The sequence below is a fragment of the Accipiter gentilis genome, chromosome 6, assembly GCF_929443795.1.
Source record: "Accipiter gentilis chromosome 6, bAccGen1.1, whole genome shotgun sequence".
Taxonomy (NCBI): domain Eukaryota; kingdom Metazoa; phylum Chordata; class Aves; order Accipitriformes; family Accipitridae; genus Astur; species Astur gentilis.
The window spans coordinates 7,813,325-7,832,741 of record NC_064885.1 but is presented as its reverse complement, the minus strand read 5'-3'; the positions used below and the strand labels follow the sequence as shown (position 1 = coordinate 7,832,741).

The 19,417-nt window shown below is 57.7% G+C and overlaps 1 protein-coding gene across 1 annotated transcript; it reads left to right on the top strand.

Moving 5' to 3' along the window:
• MMP28 (matrix metallopeptidase 28) lies at positions 1 to 18,004 on the top strand. The gene is made up of 8 exons (XM_049802494.1): positions 1 to 99; positions 7,311 to 7,390; positions 8,066 to 8,229; positions 12,189 to 12,410; positions 13,059 to 13,304; positions 13,746 to 13,895; positions 14,417 to 14,584; positions 15,766 to 18,004. Exons 1-8 carry the CDS (start codon positions 10 to 12, stop codon positions 16,158 to 16,160), a joined length of 1,515 nt encoding a protein of 504 aa, XP_049658451.1. The 5' UTR covers positions 1 to 9; the 3' UTR covers positions 16,161 to 18,004.
• The last annotated feature ends 1,413 nt before the right edge of the window (positions 18,005 to 19,417 follow it).

Genomic DNA, 19,417 nt, shown 5'->3' with positions numbered 1-19,417 from the left:
GCAGCCGGGATGCTGGGAGCGCTCCGGACCGCCCTGGCGCTGGGGCTGCTGGCGGCCGCGCAGCCCGGACCGGCCGCTCGCCGGCGGCGGGAGGCGGAGGTAGGACCGGCACCGGGGCACCGGAGCACCGGGGCGGAGGATGGAGGATGGAGGGGGATGGAGGATGGAGGGGGATGGAGGATGGAGGGGGACTCGGCCTCGCACCCGGCCGTCGTGAGATTCCCGCGCCCTCGCCGCACGTCGACGCCGTAAGGCGCGTGCCCGCCAGCGCTCGACGACGCGCGCCGGCGGCGAATCCGTGGCGGAGGCCCGCGCCGTAGGGTTGCGTTTGGGGTGTCAAGGCGCGTGTCGTAGACGGAGGCGCGCGCCCGTAGGTGATGTACATCTGCGCTCCTCCTCCTATATAGCTCCGGTCGCAGTAGAAGTCTCGCACTGGGAAAACTTCTCATCTCCCAGCAATTCGGGAAGGGACAAAAGCCAGCCTTTCCCCTGCCCTGCCTCTCACCAGGGCTGTCCCCGTCACCTCGGTTTGGATTTCTGCTGTTTGTCCCCGTATCGTTGTCACGCTATGCCGCCAGCCGTTCCTGTTTGTTTTGGGAGGACGAGGTATGAGATTTGGCTGGTGAACAAAGGTTGACATCAGGGACCGGTTTCTTCTTTAGGCATCGATGCGGTGTGCGTTTGCACAGGTGCTCGATTTTAAAACCCCGGCCGGTCCTGGTGGATCAATTGGGATTTTTCACATGCTCTAAGAGGAAAAGCGCACATCAGCGCTCCGAGGCTTGTTTCAATGTGCAGGCTTCTCATGCTGGGAGATGCGGTTTCAAAGAGGTGATTTATACGTGTGCTTGTCCCAGGGTGCACAAACCTCAGCCCGGCCCATCACGCCACCTGGAGAAAAATAAAGCTGCAAAGTTCTTAGTGCTCAGAAAATGAATAATTTAAAATTCACTTTAAAAATAAAACCAGCTCTCTGGGGGGGGCAAGAGCTTTAAAAGGTCCAGTCTGCCTTTTGATTCCTCACTGGTGACTTCTGAGAACTTTTCCCTTGAAGCCTCAGAGCAGGTCCCAGGATTGTGGCAGATCCCAGGCGAGGGGTGCTGGGCGAGTGACTTTCCGGTCTCCCTGCCTCAGTTTCCCCAGTGCGATGTGCTGCGCTGGTCAGGGACTGTGGGACAATGTACACAGTGGAAATGTATGGAGACTGGGGTAAGAAAGCTTGTCTAAATAAACGGAGCAGTTAATTTTGCTTTTAAGAGAAAGCTGAAATTCTCACGTAACATCAAATAGTTCTAGTTACTTGTGGCTTTTAGACCGCTGCCAGGCTTTGCTTCTAAAGCTGGTTTTAATGCTTTTAAAATAGCCAAATTTAGCAACAATAGCTTGTGTAAACTTAGATGCAAAAGTCTGAGAAAATGTCCAGTTGTGTTATTTTCCTGGCTTGTGCCCTTGTTCTCACTGCCTTTGTATCAATTGCAGCTTCCCCCCAAAAAAGAAGGAAAGTTTGGAAATATAATCTGAAACATTTGTATGTTAAATCATCTTATTATCTGCGGGCCCCCGATAGGAGGAGGTCCAATACTAGATAGCACGTAGTTTGGCAGACCTGCTCTCTGGCTGGGCTGCGCTCAGGACAGCCGTTGGGTGTGTGGGAATGCCCGAGTCTCCCTGATCCCGGGGGAATTGTGTAAAATACACGGCACGTGAGACTTCACCCCGTATTGGGAGTGAAGAGCGTGGCCGAGTGCTGGTGGTGCCAAGGACAAAGGACAATAAAGTCCCTGTAGTGATTTGCGATGAGAAGACACAGGTCTGTTGCGATGAGAATCAAAATTGGGCAGAAAATTGAGAAAAGCAGGGAATGGAAATGGAGAGTGAGACTAAGGGACCGAGACATCCCCAATTTGGATTTTATTTATTTATTTTTTCCTATGCTGCCCTCCTTCTCCCGCTTTTGCCGTAGCACGTGGCCTCTGACTTTTCCCCCTCGGCAACCAAGGGCTCGCATTTAGCGTAGGCTCTGAGCTGTATTTGTGCTGAGAAATGCTCTGGTGTCCGGATGAGCTCCTTTACGGAGCAGGCAACCAGTTGGGATGCTGGATGCTGAACGCAGCCTGGCCGGAGCGAGGGTCTCTGGGTACCACCCAGCACATGGTGGGGCTTGGGGGTCAGCTGGGACCCCCGCATGCTCCCGACGCACCCCCATGTTTTCCCTCTGATTGAAATAAGAGGAAGAAAACCTTCTTCCTGGGAAAAATCCCTGCTGTTCAGCCTCAGCAGGGCAACGCAAGGAGTGGGGGAGAGGAGGAGGAATTATTCAGGTGCCGTCACCCCTCTGAGGCACTGCCGGGCTCTGCGTGGCCGCGGAGAGCGCGTAAAACCCATGAGATCACGGCTCTGAGTTGCTGCCGATAGCGCGGATGTGGCAAGTGGTTCCAAGGCACCCCGCGGTCCTCCGGTGCGATTAACAGCCCCGTGAGTCACCGCAGCGTGAACAACCCCACTTTCTTCCCGGCTCTCCCCCTGAACAATCCCCACTTGTTACAGCGAATAACGCCTGCCAGGCAAGGGGCCGGCGGCTGCTGGCAGCGGGCACGTCGCCTTCCCCCCCGCCGGTTCCCATCCCGATGGACGGCGAAGACCAAGCGTCTTGTTTCTTTTCTCTCCTTAGACGTGAAAGCACAACCAGTTTGCGTGACCAAACTGGTTTGTCAGCTGCTCTGGTATTTGCAGGGGAAGGTTTGGCCAAGCCCAGTGTTTTCCCCTGTTTTCCCCAAGTGCTTTGGGTTGCATTCGGGTAGTTTCGGTGCTGCCGGAGCTGTGGCTGGGTGGTGCAGCCCATCGCTGGGGTGCCGGGCAAAAGCTGCGAGCTGGTTTCAAAGGCAGGAGGGAATCGTAGTAATTGCTGATGAGATATTCTTGTATTTAACGCACAAGGAAGCAGAGCGATCTGCCAGCCCCGCAGGCAGGTTACACCAAGGCCAGTGACCTTCATGGCCTTTGTTTCCTTTCAAGAGATGCGATATTTACTGTTCCTGTCCCATAGCATCCCTCCTGTCCAGGCGGATGGGGAGGCAGGGGCTAGGTCCGGTTCAGCATCTCGGAGATCTGTGTTACTGAAACCAGGAGGGGTTTTAGTTAGACCTGCTACAGTCCTGGCCTGCTGCCCCTGCTTCTCAGCTCAAGATTAAGCGTGAAAAGTAAAGGAGCTTAAAAGGCACTGCGCACGGTATTTCCCCAGCTCCACATCTTCAGTGGCAAGTGGATCATTTCCAGCTAAAATAGATTTTCAGGAGGGGTAGGTGGGAGAGGAGATTCCTCCGGGACCGGATTAGGCACAGCGGGGGAGCATCACAGCAACCAGACAGGGCTTGGGGTTTTAATCAGCCTCCGTCATTAACATACAGAATTAGCTTATGTTTTGCTGTCTTTTCAGCGGGGGACAACCAAGCTCTGTACTTGCTAATCTCCCTTCTTGTGTGTCTCTGTGTATCTATCTATATAATATTTATAGAGATGCTTATATGCACACTTAAACAAAAGAGACACAAAGACTCTGCCTAAGGGTTTATGACTGCAGGCAGGAGTATGGCTTGGGAGAGTGGCAAGAAATTAGTGCTTTTAAATGCTTTGACATCTTCCGAAGGCAGCTGACAGGCAGGCAGTGACCCGATGGGCAAGAGGAGCCGCCACTCCTTCTGTGGCCCTGCCAAAACGTGCTCGTCCCAGACGTCAGCTTTCCTTGTGTCCGTGCTGCAGGGGGAAACTGAGGCTGAAATGTGGGAGCTGCAGCTTCCCCCGTGTCCGTCTGGGTGGTGAAACGCTGGGCTGCTGTCCTCTCGTGATTAAAACCAAAAGACTTTGGAAGTGCAGCTTTGGCCAGCACCCTCTGTAACCACGGCACCAAGCGCCTGCCCAGCCTTCGGCAAGACGGGATCGCTTCCCTCCGCTGCTGGGGATGGAGGGGAGAGATGGGGCTTGTATCCGGGCAGAGCAGAAGGGACCACGGTCAACGGGAGCCAACGTGAGGCTTCTCTGATACTTAACTGGTGGTGAAGGTGCCAGAAGCTGAGTGTCTGGAGGGGGGGGGGCAGGCAGGACCAGAGCCTGCTCTCTCTGCCCCCTTGTTATCCCAGTTTCCAGGGAGGGAGGTCTAATTGTATTTGCTGTTGGCTGTCCTCCACCTGGGATGCCTGTGGTCAAGGGCAAGGTGTTTCCTTGGCTTTAGCTCTCAGCAGAGATGATTTCCAGGGTTGTAACCAGCTCCACATCAGAGCCCTGAGATGGGAAGGGCCCCTCCATCTCCCCCAAACTCTCCTCCCGCTATCCCCGCTGCAGCCCCGAAGGATTTCTGCCACGGCACTGGCTCCCGGGCAGCTAGATCTTTTCTCTTCTCCTCCCCACGTGCGGAGGGGGAGCTGGGCATATTTCATATTAATGCTCAGCTCTTGGTTTCCTGCTGTTTTTCTTTTCCCATTGTACAGAAAACAGCATTTCCCCATCTGGGGCAGGAGGGAGGGAGTTTTCCCAGCACGGCCAGGCTTTGCATTGCAGCCTCTGGAGAGGTTTAAGGGGCTGGTGCCAGCTTCCACCCAGCCCTACCAGAGCCTGGCTGGTCTCTGGGGGTGTGCGGGGCACGGGCAGTGCTGGGGGGGGGTCTTCAGCACTAGTTTGGGCACAGGAGATGTGACATGGGGCTCTTGGGTTCCCTTGTCACCCTGAAAAGCCTTTGGTCCAGGGGACTTTGTATGCTCTGCTGTCTGATAAATACCTTGTGCAGTGGAGGATCAGCACATCCCTCTCCTGTAGCTCTGGGTTTCCAGGACTGGCATCACCTGGAGCTCACAATAACCGTGTCTAGAAAATGTAATAAATTTTCTCCTGGTCGTTTGGCAGCCTGAGAGCGGGTGCTTGCACGCAAGAACCTCAACATGACACGGGCCAGAAACTACAGGGAAACTGCCCCTTTGGTTGGACTTGCGGAGCTCAAGGAGATCTGGACAGGAATAACAAAGCCGGTGGCCTGCGTATGTTTTGGTGCTGCTCAAGAGCAGCTGCTGCGATAGCTGTGGCTTTTTTGCCACGCACCCTGACTTGTCCAGATGAGATTTCAAGCTTTTGTGAGATCATGGTGGGGAAAAAACATTTTCAGGCTTTAAGAAGGGGATTGCGTTAGGTTACAGGAGAGGAAACAGCTTCAAGTTGTTAACGTTTTAGATGCTGAGTGAAAGCAAAATTGTGGTGGAAACAGTTTAGACTGTGCCATGATTTGAGACCTGGCACTTTCTGTCTGGGTGCTTTGTAGCTCACATTTAGCCGTGGTGATGTAACCACGGGGGATTATCACCCCACATCCATATATATGTGGTTAGTGATTTTCTAATTCTGGAGGAGAACATTACAAAAACACAGCTGCAGAGAAAGAGGGCCAGATACCTTCTCCTCTCCAGACTACTGTCTCGGGGCTACCAAACCTCCACGCCGCCCTGTCCCCAAGAGTCTCCCTCATCCCCGTATCCTCCTTCCCCGCTTCTGCATCCCGAGTTGCTGCTGCGTTTTGCCTCCTGGTACCCATGTAAAGGGGGGAATTATCCCCGTATAGCTGGGGAGATGGCATGTCCGAGCTATACGGTCCATCCCCGGGCAGAAGTATTGCGGCTTTGTCTGATGAGCAAGCCGATGCTCTCATCTGCCGGCGCAGCACTTGCTCACGCCTGATTTATCCTGACTCACCGGGACTGGGTGTGCAGTGTCCGGGTGACTCTGACCACGCTTGGGTTTTTACCGCTGCGGCCCGATGCTGCTACCTCTGGCCGAGGTAGGCAGCTGGTAAAAGCGTTCGGTGGGAAACACGGCCAAATTTTTGGGCCGGGGCTGAGTGAAGAGCGTGTCCTGGCAGGAAGCCGGGCTGGTCCTTGTGGTGCTGCAGCCGGAGGGGGATCTTCCAGGTAGAAGGGGTGTAAAGGAGGAGATCGACTCCGTGGCTGGAGGAGCTGAGGTCTGGGAAGGGGGTAGGGAGGGCTTCCACAGGGGTGAGCAACAGGCAGAGAGCACGTGGAAGGTGCCTGCCCTGCTCGTGGGGAGGTGGCGGGCGCGGAGGATGACGTGTTTGGGGATGACGCGAAGATGACTGTTAAAGGCAAGCGGAGGATTTGGGCAGGAGGAGGAGAGGGAGAGAGGCTCTGGTGCGCCTCAGGGCTGCCATATCCAGAAACTGTTCCCGCTCCCCACCAGACGACTGGCAAAGCGTGGCCGGCTCGGTGCTGCCCGTGCCCAGGAAGGGATGCTGCCGTCGGTCAGGAGTAGCATCGAGCACGGATTAACACCAACCCCCTTCTTCTTGCCCTCTCACCCATCGGTGACCCCCCCAGGTGAGCAGGGAGGGAATAGGCTTTAAAAGCACAAGGCTCTGCAGCGGGCAGCAGCCGAGCTGTCCCGGGACAGTCCGTAATGATCCTGGTGCTCAGCCTACCTCTCCTTTGGGATGCGGGAAATGAAGCAGCCACTTTCACTTTTTATTCCTCATTACTTCAACTCCGATTCTGTTGCACTAACAGGATGCTGGGCGGCTTGTTTGTCTCCTGCAGACATCCCCGGCGGCGGGGAAGGCGGGTGTGGAGCATTCCTGCCACCGTGGCTATTAACTTCTCCAAAAGCTGGAGGCGCAGGCTGGGCAGAGGGAAACCATTTATTTTCTTTAACGTGCAATTTATGTGTTGGAGCAAGTTCAGAGCGACAATCTCCGTCCATGTAAATGGCCGATAAGAAGAAGAATGGTTTGGCAGAGCCGATTGCCCCTGGAGTGTCTCCGCTTTGCAGCACCACATCCTGCGTGGAGATAGGGGGAGGCTGCAGCCTGACCCCGTCTCACCCCACCCGTGTCCACAGCACTTCAGCCTTTATTTTAATCACTGCCTTGATGCATCTGAGGTGATTAGAGTGGGTTTGGTAGCCTCTGGCTGCGGATGACATGGCAGCAGGGTTTTTTGATCTGTTGATAGCAACGTTTCCTCCTACGCCTCCATTGCGTCCTGGCCAAAAACCCAAGAGCCATCAAAAATGATGGGCTTAGTTGAGATTTTCCAAAGTCCCATAATGCAAACATATAGACCCGCTCGGCTTGGCACGCGCAAGAGATGCGGCTGCTTGGGGTGCAGAATTGGCAGGAAAAAAAATAACTGGGAATTTCTGCACAGCCCCAGGTTTGCTGCACTGTTTCCCATCGCATCTCCTTTTCCCCCCACCCCCCCAAGCCAACATGTGCAAATGCCTGCCCGTGCTCTGAGCTTCTCCCGTGTCTCTTCTTGCAGCTGTTCCTGGAGAAATACGGCTACTTCGGCGAGCCGGGGCCCGGCACACACAGCCCCGCCGAGTTCACGGAGGCAGTGAGGTACGAGCCTTTTATTCAAAACAGCAGCAGAAATGCAGAGACTCCGGCTGTGTGGGAGCTGCCGGTGCTTGGGGGGGTCTTTTTGCAGCAGCAGAGTTCTTTCTGCAGCCGGGGGCTCGCTCTGGCACGGTCTGATGATAAAGCACAACCAGTCCTTTTTGGAAACGCCGGTCCGTACCCAGCTCCCGCAGCTGGCTGCTGGCAGCCCGGCGCCTCGCTGCGCTGCTTTATTTGCCTTTTATGGCCCGGTGCTCCCCTTACAATAATCTCTGTGGCGAGGCCGAGGTTGGGGACGGCTGGGAGATGTCAGGGGGCCGAGCTGACAGCCCCTGCTCGGACGTCTCTTATCGAGATCACATTGGCTCTGGGAGAGTCCCTGGTCTGACCCTGCGCAAAGTCAAGTGCAAAGTCAAACAACTGGGGTTAAAAACTGAGAAAGACATTTCTTAGGCTCCCCTGCCTACTTTTGCCCTGCTAGGAGATGGATTGCTGGTCAGATGTGGTTTCAGAGCCAAATCTTTCTTGTTTTATCACCCAGATACATTCCCCGTGGCAGGGCACGGAGTCCGCTGGGTGAAAGCCCTGGCTGAGGTCAAACACCCGGCACAAACGCAATCGAAGAACCCCCCTGGGGGGCTCCGGGTGTGGGTCCTGACGTCTGCCTTCCTTTTGCAGGGACTTCCAGCGGGTGACCCACCTCCCGCTCAGCGGGGTCCTGGATGCCCCCACGCTCCATCAGATGGCTCTGCCGCGGTGCGGCACGGGCGATGGGGAGAGCCGCGCAGCCTGGGCACGCCGGGTGTCTGCCGCCCGGCGCCGCAGGCGTACCACGCAGCACGGTGAGCGTCCACGCCGGGGGGTGCCGGTGGGGTTTGGGTTTCTGGGGTGCTGGCAGTCCAAGTCTGCCATCCTGTAACTGGACTCCTGGAGATGCTGCCGTGGATGGGAGGCACAGCTCTGCTGGTACAGGACCTGCCTGGGCTTTGCACTGCTTTATTTTTAAACTTCTTTATTTTTAGTTGTTCTGTAGGGCTTGATGTCAGAAATGTTTGGAGAGATGCAACTCCTACTCGTGGGGAAATTCAGCCCTCCGGGGTGGTTTTACTGCTGTCCAGGGAGCCAGGACATCTCCTGAGGAGCTATCAGGTCACCATGGCCCCGGACGCTGCCGTGGTAGCGTGATCCGGAGAGCAGGGGCTGGCACACAGTGGAGTTATCTCCAGGCTCTGCTGAGCTTTGAGACTTCTAACATGTGTTAGTCACCCGGCAGTAACCACAAAACCTGCTGGTGCTGGGCTGCCTGGCCACAGGGAGTTGTTTCACCCACATTAAGGGCTTTAACTCTGCTCCAAGCGACTTCTTTCGCTCCTGTGTAGCCAGGATTGGGCCTCTTGTCTCTCACCCTCCTGGGCTTGTGGATGAGTAACTGGATTCCTAGAGAGCAAGAGGGCTGGGGCCAGCTGTGCTTAGGACATGGGAAAAATGAAGGCGAGATTAAGAAAGGGCTCTGTGCCTTGTCAGGCTGTCTTTGCATCTGGCAGGGCTGGCGATGGACGGCCCCAGGAGACAGCCCCATCGTCCTCCTCCTGCCTCTGGCTTTCCTTCCAAAAATCCTGACATGCAGCATCACCCTTGCAGGCGCCATCCCGCGCAGAGGGTCTGCCATGCCCCGGGCAGGAGGCCGATGAGGCAGAGCTGGGAAGGACATGCAGGAGGAGAGGAGCAAAGAGAAGCAGCTTGTGCCTTCTGGCTCACGGGGCTCCTTTTTGGGGATTGTGGTCTGCGAGTGGGTGGCAAGAAACGCCCGGCAGCTCCGAGCCCAGACAGGGAAGGGCTGTGCGTGGCACCGGTTATTGCTCCGGTGGTCTGGTGCCGGCAGATCCCCCGTGGCAGCAAGCCGGGGTGCAGCTGGCGGCAGCACCAGCAGGCAGCGGGCATGGGAGCAACTCCATAGCGGTGCCCACAGGCTGGGGGGGGGGATGCCCACACAGCTGGCGGCACCGGCCAGGAAGGCCAGAGGCTTTGGGCCAAGTTGTCTGTTTATCCGACTCCAAGCAGGAAGCCGCTGCAGCCGGGCGGGCAAAGTATTTTGTTATCCACCCCTGTCCCAGCAGGATCGTCACCGGGCAGCCGCTGTGTCCGTCATCCCGCCGGCTTCAGGCACGCTCGCACCCCGGCACGTGGGCAAAAGCCAACCCCGGCTGAGCTTTGGCTCCCAACGGAGTTAGCCCAGCAGTGGTGGCCAGCGTGGGGCTGGGGAGGGCGTCCGTCCCTCCTGCCGCTCCCGGGATGGGTCCCAGCCCAGCAGTGGAGATCGGCTCCCTGCGTGGGACGGGGTCCAGTCCGTCCGCTCCTTTCTGCACCTCTGAAGAAAACTTCCCTTCTGCAGTCAAAGCCCAAGGCTTTCTGCTCTCTGGGAAGATCTGGGGACAAGTCCTGTTTGGAAATCAGGTGTCTGCAGTGGAAGGCGCTGGGAAGAGGACTTTCTTCTAGTTGCCTTGCTGGGCTTCGCCAGGCACCAGAGCTGGCTGGGAGCTCTGCTGACCAGCAGGTCCTTGGCCAGACGGCATGTCGGGCAGCCAGCATCCTGGATTTCCCCTCGGGGAACTCCCTGCCTGTGATTGTCCCTGGCTCAATGGCTCCATGCAGCACCCAGCCCTCCTCTTCCTGAGAGCCGGCCACGATTGCCTCCCCCAGCCCTGCCTGCTGGTGCCATCCATCCTCCTCCAGTGGAGATGCTCTGGCATCCTCTCCCCTGCCCACTGGTACCATCCATCCATCCATCCGTCCTCCTCTGGTGCGAGATGCTCTGCCCCTGTGGAGGGAAGGATGGGATGCCAGGGCTTTTTATCTTAGGACTGCAGCCATCCAGGCAGGTATTTAGCCTTTACCATGCAGGGTTGGTCTGGGCCGGTGGAATGCACAGCCGTGCGTCCCTTTTAAGTCAGAGGCCATCATTGCACTGATGAACGGGGAGAACCGATTCTGCCCCCAAGGACCACGACCAGCTGGCCCAGAGCCTCCCCTGCCACGGGCTGCTCGGAAACAGAGGAGAAGGAAACAGAGCTGGGGTGGGATGTCCTCCAGGATTGCCGAGCAGCTTGGCTCAGACCCACAGTAGCGAGCCCCGGCGTGCTGCCGGCTCCGTTCCCCCTGTTTCCCTGCACATCTGGAGCAGGCGCGGTCGCTGGAGGTCTGTCACCGCTCCCACGCCTTGGCACCGGCTCTGGCACCTGCATCTTCCCAGTGTGGCCCCATGGCTTCTTTCCTGCTCCCGCCCCCCCCCCCCCCCCCGGCTAGATGTAATTGTGGGGCCCCAGGGTCCCCACAGCTGCTGAGGGGTGCTGGAGAAGGAGGAGGAGGAGGAGGAGGAGTGGGCTGCGAAGCTGCGTGGCGGCTGCGGTTACACAAATCTTTGCACTCCTGTGTGGTGGGAGGAGGGTGGGGAGCTTAGGGGGATTTCACAGGCTTGTCCCTTTCATCCTTGTCACCATCTGCCCTGGTGGCATCAAGGTTCTGTCTCCCTTAGAAGAGCTTTTAGGGAAGCCGTGGGCAGTAAGATCTTTGGTGCTGGTAAAACGATGCTTTTAAAATGAACGGTGAAGAGGAGTTTGTTCCTGCTGGGATATCGCTGGCTGGACTTCCAGGCAACAACTTCTGCAGGTAGAAATGGTCAGGATGTCCTTAAAAACAGTGAAAAGGCAGCCCTACCACGGGGGAGCTGGCCTTTTCCTTGCCTTGGCTCAGTAGCTGCTGTGTTCAAATTCCACATTCGGAGGAAAAAGAAAAGGGATTCCCTATAAAACCAGTCAAGGCTGGGCCTTAGGGAGGGAGTTCAGGGGAGACAGAGAGGACCCCCCTCTCACCAAGGGAGCTTTGGGTGCTGGGGACCCCCAGCCCTGCCCACACACCTCCCATGGCCCCCCGGTTTTGGTGTCCCTGCAGCATTCGGGCTTGTTGCAGAAGACGCAGAGTCACCGCAGGGACCAGCCGCAGGGCTCTGCTGCAGATCCCCCTGGTATGAACGGGCATTTTTGCTCCCTGCCTGTGCTTGCTGGCCAGCTGGATGAAGCCCTGGATGTCTCTGGGGTCTTTGGGCATGTGATGGAGTTCAGCATGTGCTGTTATGGCAGTCGGTACCATTCCTTCCTGGGGATGTATTTCAAACCCAACTGGTGTCCCCTTGAGGACTGGCTCTTTTTTTCCCCTCTGGCTGGTGCCCAGCTCTTGGCAAATCTGCCTTAACCAGGATGCAACCCTGCGTCCTCCATCCCCACTGTTCCGTTGTGCTCCCAAGTTGCTGCCGAGAGCCCATCCCTCTCCTTTTGCCTTTGGGCCACTTGTTTTCAGAGGTGGCTTTGCTTTCTCTCCCTGAAAGCCAGTCCTTGGGCTGCATCTTCTGGGCATGACGCTGGCATCAGGCAGGAGACCTGCAGGTCAGGGACCCATGCTGGATTTGGCCCTGGAAAACATGATGAGGCAAGGCGGGGGGGGGTGTGTGTTCAAACTGAGTGCCCCAGCTTCTCCTCGCCTTAAACAGGTTTTGGGTCCTCTCTTAGGCTTTGGTTGCAGGTCCAGCCTTGGGAATCTCCGGGTGGGATCTAGTGGTGGCACCTTTGGAGGGATTTCATGGGTCAGATCCTGCTGCTGGTGGGACACCTGGGTTGACTTTCAGCTTTGGCTTGGGAAAGCCATGGCATTTCCCAGCACTGGGAAGCTTTCTTCCATCCCAGCAGCCCCTGGGTGGAAGAGCAAGTCCAAGTCCCCATCGTCGTGCTGAGCTTTGCCCCTCTTGCAGGCGGGAGGTGGTACAAGCGGCACCTGACCTACCGGGTGGTGAACTGGCCCTCCTACCTGCCACAGCACGAGGTGCGCCTGGCCATGAAAGCCGCCTTCGAGCTCTGGAGCAACGTGTCCTCGCTGGTGTTTTGGGAGGCACGGGATGGCCCGGCTGACATCCGCCTGACCTTCTTCCATGGAGACCACAACGATGGACTCAACAATGCCTTCGATGGACCAGGTGCTGGTCGCTTCCCCCTCGTAAGCTTCTCTTTTACAATGTGGGCTCTTCCCCGGCAGGGAGGAGGGCTGGGGGTGACGGAGGCAAGGCTCTGCCCCAGCAGTCCCTCTAAACCCAGTTTGCACCAGTTTGCTTTCCGATTTGGGGTCCTCGCTACCAATTCTGCAACTGAGGTCTGCCAGCGAGGTGGCTGAGATGCTACTCATTATAGGATCGGGCTGATGGTCTTCAGGGAGCCCTCCCCATCCTGATGGCACCCTCCAAACCTGAGCTCATTCCTTCCAGCTGAGCCTTTCTGCTTATCCACTATCAGACCAGCCCAGGTTTTCTCTCTTCTTGAGCCTTTGCCCGACACGGGTCAATGCAGTGGCTTCAGTCCCTGGCCCGAGCCCAGCAAGAAACCAAACGTATAAACCATAGAGCAGACAAACCCCTGCCGTGCTCAGGAGCCGAAGGCAGAACTGGTTTGGCTTGCACCTGCTGCGGGAAATAGTCGTGGGAAGCCGCTGTTCTTTCTCAGAAGGCCTCCCAAAGAGCTAAAATCGATGCCTATTTAAGCAAACCAGAGCTGCGCGTATCCCCTGCCCCTCGGCTTGTGGCTGAGGTCCTCTCCCACCCCGTGGTCCCTGATGGCTCTCGTGTCCCCAGGAGGCGCCCTGGCTCACGCCTTCTTCCCCCGGCGCGGAGAAGCCCACTTCGACAGCGCTGAGCGCTGGTCCCTGCACAGCGGCAAAGGGCGCAACCTCTTCATCGTGGTGGCACACGAGGTCGGCCACACGTTGGGGCTGGAGCACTCCCCCGTCAAGAGCGCCCTGATGTCTCCCTACTACAAGAAGCTCAGCAAGGATTTTGTCCTCAGCTGGGATGACATCTTGGCTGTCCAGAACTTGTACGGTGAGCCTGGCTTCCCCACGCACCCCTCAGTTCCTCTGGGGATGTTCCCTGGGATGGAGAGCGAGGAGCAGGGACGGGAGCGGGTCCCTGCAAGGGGAGAGGACTACGTGCAAGGGGCACGGTGGGGATGGGCCTCATCCTTTCGTGGCTGGGGAGGAAGATGCAGCAGGGCACGTGGAATGGGTACCATGCCCTCCAGGGCAGGGGAGGTTGGACTTGCTGCCCCCTTGTTCGCAACCAGGGAAATGTTGGTGCATGTTTTTTGGGGGGTGCCAAGGGGTCTTTTCCACCACCGTATAGAGGGGGACAGGAACCAGGCAGCGGGACAAGGAGTGTTTGGAGCCCTGGGATGGCTCCCCAGCCCTGTGCTCACGCAGTGCTCTGGGGAAAGCCCTTTCCCTGCCCCTTCTCTGTGACTCACTGCTCCCTGCTCCATCCCAGGGAAGCCCTCCAAAGGCTTGGCCGTCCAGCTCCCGGGAAAGGTCTTCACTCACTTCCAGGACTGGAACACAGACCTTTACGACGGGGACCGTCAGCAAAGGAGCCTCAGCGCCTATTACTGCCACTCCTTCTTCGACGCCATAACTGCTGGTGAGTGTTGGCTGGCACGGCCGTCTCCCGAAACACGTACCCCACCCCTCGCCCCAGTGCTGCAGCAGCCAGTTTCTGCTCTGATAAGCTCCAGCAGTGGGAAATGTGGATTTGGCTGGCCCACAGCCCCATATGTGCTCCTGGGGCTGGTGGCATCACTGACGCACGTTGCTGCCACAGAGTGGAGTGCATCTCGAGGACACAGCGACGGTTTGGTGTGTTAGGAGGGGGAAAACATCCTCAAACTTGGGCCATGACAAGGCTTATTCGCTGCGGGAGCTCAACCGTGAAAGATGAGCCTCGAGCGGGAGCTGTGGTCAGCTTTTATCCTCTCCGGGCTGGAGCGGAGGCAATGAATTATGAAAGCTGAGAGGGCGGTTGGAGAGGCAGAAGGGAGCCTCCGAAACCCAAGCAACCCCGAAGCACCACGGAACTGCGTGGGGAGGAGAGGGGAATTGGGGAGCGGTGGCTGGGAGGTGGGATGAGGCTTCTCGCCTCTCACTCCTCCTTCTGCCCTGCAGATGGGGATCACAACCTCTACATCTTCAAGGGCAGCCACTACTGGGTGGTGCCGACGAGCGGCAACGCCAGCGACCCACGGCCCCTGCAGACGCGCTGGCCCGGTCTCCCCGCTGGCATCGACGCCTGCGCCTGGTCCCAGCTCAGTGGCAAGTTTTACTTCTTCAAAGGTAGGTGAGGAACAGGCAGGAGAGCTCTCCTTGGGGCTGCCGATGCTCCTGCCTGCTGGGTCTGGCTGTCTGGGTCTGGCTGGGGCACCTTCTCCTGCCCATGTCCCCTGTCCCTCCTACTGGTCCCGTCCCAGTACAGAGTTGGGGCATCACTGGGTCCCAGGTGTGCAAAAACCCGCAGGAGCCCTGGGCTCGTTGTCTGCCGTAGATTAATTGTATGGCTTTGGGTGTATCATCCCGGCAGGCAGCATCACCCCCTCGTGCCTCAGTTTCCTCATTAGCCCGTTCAGGAGAGCGGCGCTCACCTGTGTTTAAAACCAAAACCAGATGTATCAAACCCTTTGGGGTCTTGGGGTGAAAATGCTCCCCAAAGACGTGTGGCCACAGGGGAGCTGAGGCGACTGTGATGTTTTCATGGTACACACGGGTCTCTGCGTCGTGCCGGGGGCTGAGCTGCCACGGAGAGCTGAAATACCATCCGCAAGCTGCTCGGCAGCACGCCGCAGCCGGACGGGTAGAGGAAGGTCAAACCAGGCAGCCTGGCTGCCAGGGTCAGCCCCAACCTTTAATGGAAACCAGTTGCAGGCTCATCAGAATGGGGGCTTTGTTGCTGCGGCTGGGTGAGAGCCAAAAGCCCCTCTCCCTCCCCAGCCCTCGTCCGCTCCCTCCCTCCCCGGGGCTGGGTCAGGCTGTGGCTTGTGAGCAGAAAGGGGCTTTTGTCTGCTTGCTTCGTGGGGACAGAGCTCTGCGGGGACAGGGTTCTGTGGGGATGGCCGAGCGCTCGGCCCCAGTTGCAATTCCTGCTGCTGCAGTGCTGGTCTCGGTTGTCCTGGCCCCGGGGGGGGGTCTGGGTCTGTCTGTCCTGCTCGCTGTGCAGGAACAGGGGGAGGTTTGCAAGGAAGCAGCAAAGACTAGCCAACAGTGTGGCGGCCTTGCGCTGTCCCTGGCAGTCTCTTTCCACGCCTTCAAGCCCCTGAGCTACTGTGCCTCAGTTTCCCCCCCCAGCCTGGGAGCAGCCCCACAGTAGCGCTGGTTGGATCACCAGCGGGATGGATGTCACGGACATGTGTTTAGGGCTGCAAAGCTGGCCCGATGGCTGAGTCCTTCCACATCTCGTGAAGCTGGTCCTGCGACGGACCCCATTGGGGTGGGCTCTAACCCCTCTCCCTTGCTCTGCCCAGGTGGCCGATGCTGGTGCTACACAGGCTCCACCTTGGCGGCAGGTTTCCCCCAGAAATGCAGCGCCCGCGGCCTCCCGCGGCACCCCGATACCGCGCTCTACTTCCAGCAGCTCCGGCGCCTGGTCCTCTTCAAAGGACCCAAGTACTTCGTGGTGAGCGAGGAGACCCTCGGAGTGGAGCCCTACTACCCCCGCGGCCTGCGGGACTGGGAGGGTTTGCCCCCTGGCACGGCGGGTGCCCTCACCCACCGCGACGGCTTCATCTACTTCTTTCGGGATGACCAGTACTGGCAATTCGACCGGGCGAAGCTGCAAGTGGTGGCCACCGGCAAATGGGCCACCCAGCTACCCTGGATGGGCTGCTGGGATGCAAACGGTGGGCAGGTCCTTTTCTGAGCAGAGCGTACTGGGATGAAATGGGGGCCTGAACCCCAACTTGCTCACCGCTGCCTGGATCCCTCTTTATTTGACTCTGGATTCCGGTCTGAGGACGGTTCGGCCGGGACTGGAAGGCCAAGGCTGCCTGCGGATGGCTGGAGCCACGGGCCGGTGGAGCGATGCCCCGGTGCAGCAGGGATGCAGCCGGGATGGGGCAGCCGTCAGCCCCGGCCAGGTGGGCTGGAGGCTTTGGGAGACAATATTTTTTAAAAAAGACCACAAAAAAAGGTCCAAGCCATGGAGACTGCAAACACACCCGTTTCTGTTAATGTTCAGGATATCGTTTTGTGGTTTTTTGTCAAACCGGGACTGGGGTTTGTTGATACTTCAGCTGTCGTTTTCCTGCGATCAGGCACAGGAGTGCCTCACTGTTGCTTGGTTTGGGGCTTGGGTGGTTTTAAATAAGAGACTGAGAATGTTTCCTGGTTAAAACAAAAAGAAAAGAGACACTTGGACAAAAATAGGGTTCCGTGTTGAGCTTTGCCCCCGCTGTGTGCACAAAGCCCCCCTCCTGCCTTCTCCCCTCTCTTGCCCCAGGGATGGAGGGTCGGCAGCTGAAGGAGGAGACCCATCCCCTGCGGGTGCTTCGGCACCAGCTGGAGACACCAACACCGTGGGATTTTGGGGGAGAAAGCAGACGGTTTTGGTGTAGGAGCCTCTTTGGGGTGAAGGAAGAGGGGGAGGTACAGCTGAGCTGCCGACCGTGTCGCTGTGCAGCTCGCAGGAGCGTTGCAGCTTGGCTTTCTGATGGGGTTGGGATGGCTGGTTGGGTTCTCCAGTGTCTGATAAGGGTTGTGTTCACCTGGCAGCCTTTCTTGTGTGCAGAGAAAGTGTCTGTCCTCTGCTCCGTCTCTCTGCAAGAGACGGGATCAACATATTTTTGAGTCCTGTGCCCCTCTGCCGCAGTTGGATGAACTGGATTGAAAAATTACTGGGGGAGGAGAGGAAGAGGAGAGGGTGAGCAGGACAGACAGACGTGTCTGTGCATGCAGGCTCACAAGGACAGCTCGGCTGCATATTCCTCATTCCTTTCCCAAAGCAGGGCTTCCCACCTGGAAATGCCGCTGGCTCCTGTGCCCCGAGTCACCGGTCATGTCTACAAAGGGCCATCGTCTCCCACAGCCGGTGGGGGAGCGTCGGGTCCCTGAGGCTTGAATGCAGTGGCAGAAAATGCCAGCCTGGTGGACAGGGCTCAACTTTCTTAAAATATCCTGTGAGTTGAGAGATTTGGGGATTTTCATCATGCTGGGGTTCTACACGGGTGGACTGCTGCTTCGCTGATGGTTCTGCCAGGACCCGGACCCCTGGGTGACTTTCTTCGTGTTGGTGGCTTTGGCACCAGGCTGCGGCTGGTCCTGCCATGCCGGGATGGCATGTTGGGGTGCTGAGTTGGGATCCCCTCCCAATGCCAGCAGCCTTTCTTCAGCATAGCGTCCTCTGCTCACCCTCGCCCACCCTAGACCTTCCCTACAGAGAAGGCAGGAGCGGGGCTTGCCCCAGGCAGGGTGCCAGGGCTGGTACTTCCCGAGGGCTTTTGGTGCTGCCAGATACCAGCTGAGACGTGGATTTGGCAGGACGGAGAGCTAACACAAGCCGTTCTGTCCGTTTTCCGTGATATTTGTGAGTGAGCCCTTCCTGTGCAGACACGGACGCTGGGACTTCATCCGCTCAGGGCTTAAAATCTCAGAGGACTTTCAGTGTTGCCGAAGAGATGGGGCTGCATCGTTCTTATTTTGGATCGAATGATAATAAGGCAACATCGCTTGCGGGGAGTCCCAAGGGCTTGGAGACCTGATGGCAAATAAAACAGACCTCTGGATATGCGGTGATGGGATTTCTGCTTGTTTTCATGCCAGGCTTTTGTATTTTTGTTTTAAAGCCAATCTCCTGGTTCCTGAAGGGGGTGCATTTAAGATGCACGTGTGTGTTTGGGGCTGGAGTGGGTATTGCTGAATTTGGCCTCAGCTTTCATGCTTGCTGGATCAAATGAGGGGGACGGATCCCACTAAAAACTTGCTGATGGGGATGATGCTGATGGTGAAAAAACCATGGAAATGCTCTTCCCTGCTTCATCCCAGATTACTGAGGATTTCTCCACACCTTGGGATGTGTTAATAGTTGGGGTTTTTTCCCAGCGTGGAGGATGAATTCACGCTGATGGGGGCCCTCCAGGTCTCCACCTCTGCCCCAGCCCATTGCGGTGTGTGAAGGTGGGTCCTTACCTCCCACGGGACAGGGAGCACCCTGAAACCTTCCCTGCTGCTCCTGTTTGCTTTCCTTCATGCCGCAACATGCCGGGGCGTCCTGCCGGTGCTGCCCGTTGAGCGGGCAGCGTTTTGCCTGCAGGGAGAAGGACCTGCCGGCCAGCACCAGCAGTGTTGCAATGTTTGCAGAGGTCAGGCTTGCCTCCGTCCCCGCTCACGTCTCCTGCCTGGAGCCATGTCTCTCCAGCCCCCTCGGCTCCCACCAGCCGTGGGATCTGCAGCGTGATGGGGAGATTGATGGGAGGCTGATGAGGGGATTGATGGGGAAGGCTGGCACTGGACAAAGTCTTGCTGTCAAGACGTCTGCTCTGGGCATTGAGGAGAGTCAGAAGAGCAGTGTGACTTCTGCTCCATGAACTGCTTTTTGGAGACAGGAGGATTTATGGGTCCGTCTGTACCCCAGGGGTATTCCACACCTGCGGCTCTGCAGAGAAGCAGCAGATCATTATCCCTTTTCGTGACCCCTTAGGAGAGAGCCAGGCATCCCTTCTGCTGTGGGACTGGAGGCTGAGGATGGGACAACCTCAGATCCTCTCCTGTTTTGGGGCTTTCCTTTTCCTCCCTTGCTTGCCGCCGTGTGTGTGCTGTCGGGATGCCTTGGGGTCACAAGTGATGCTGCCAGGGCTGGGGCTGAGCGTGGCATTGCTGGCAAAGACAGGGTGACTGGCCTGCACCCTCAGTTTTGGGGGGGCCCGGGGGAGTTGGACTCGCACCCTGAGCCATGTGATTGGCCCCACTGGGTGCTGTGGCTGAAAATCCTGCGTCACAAGGGTCCTTTTCTCCCACTGGGCTCCCTGGCAGGGCATGCCAGGCGCAGACTCCTCCGGCCAGCCTGCCACGCATTCCCCAGCCCGGGGGAATAGCTGGGATTCTTGCATTTCCTCCCCCAAAATGACACCGGCTGATCCAGCCATGATCTGCAGTGAGCATCAGCAGCTGGCACCAGGGAGA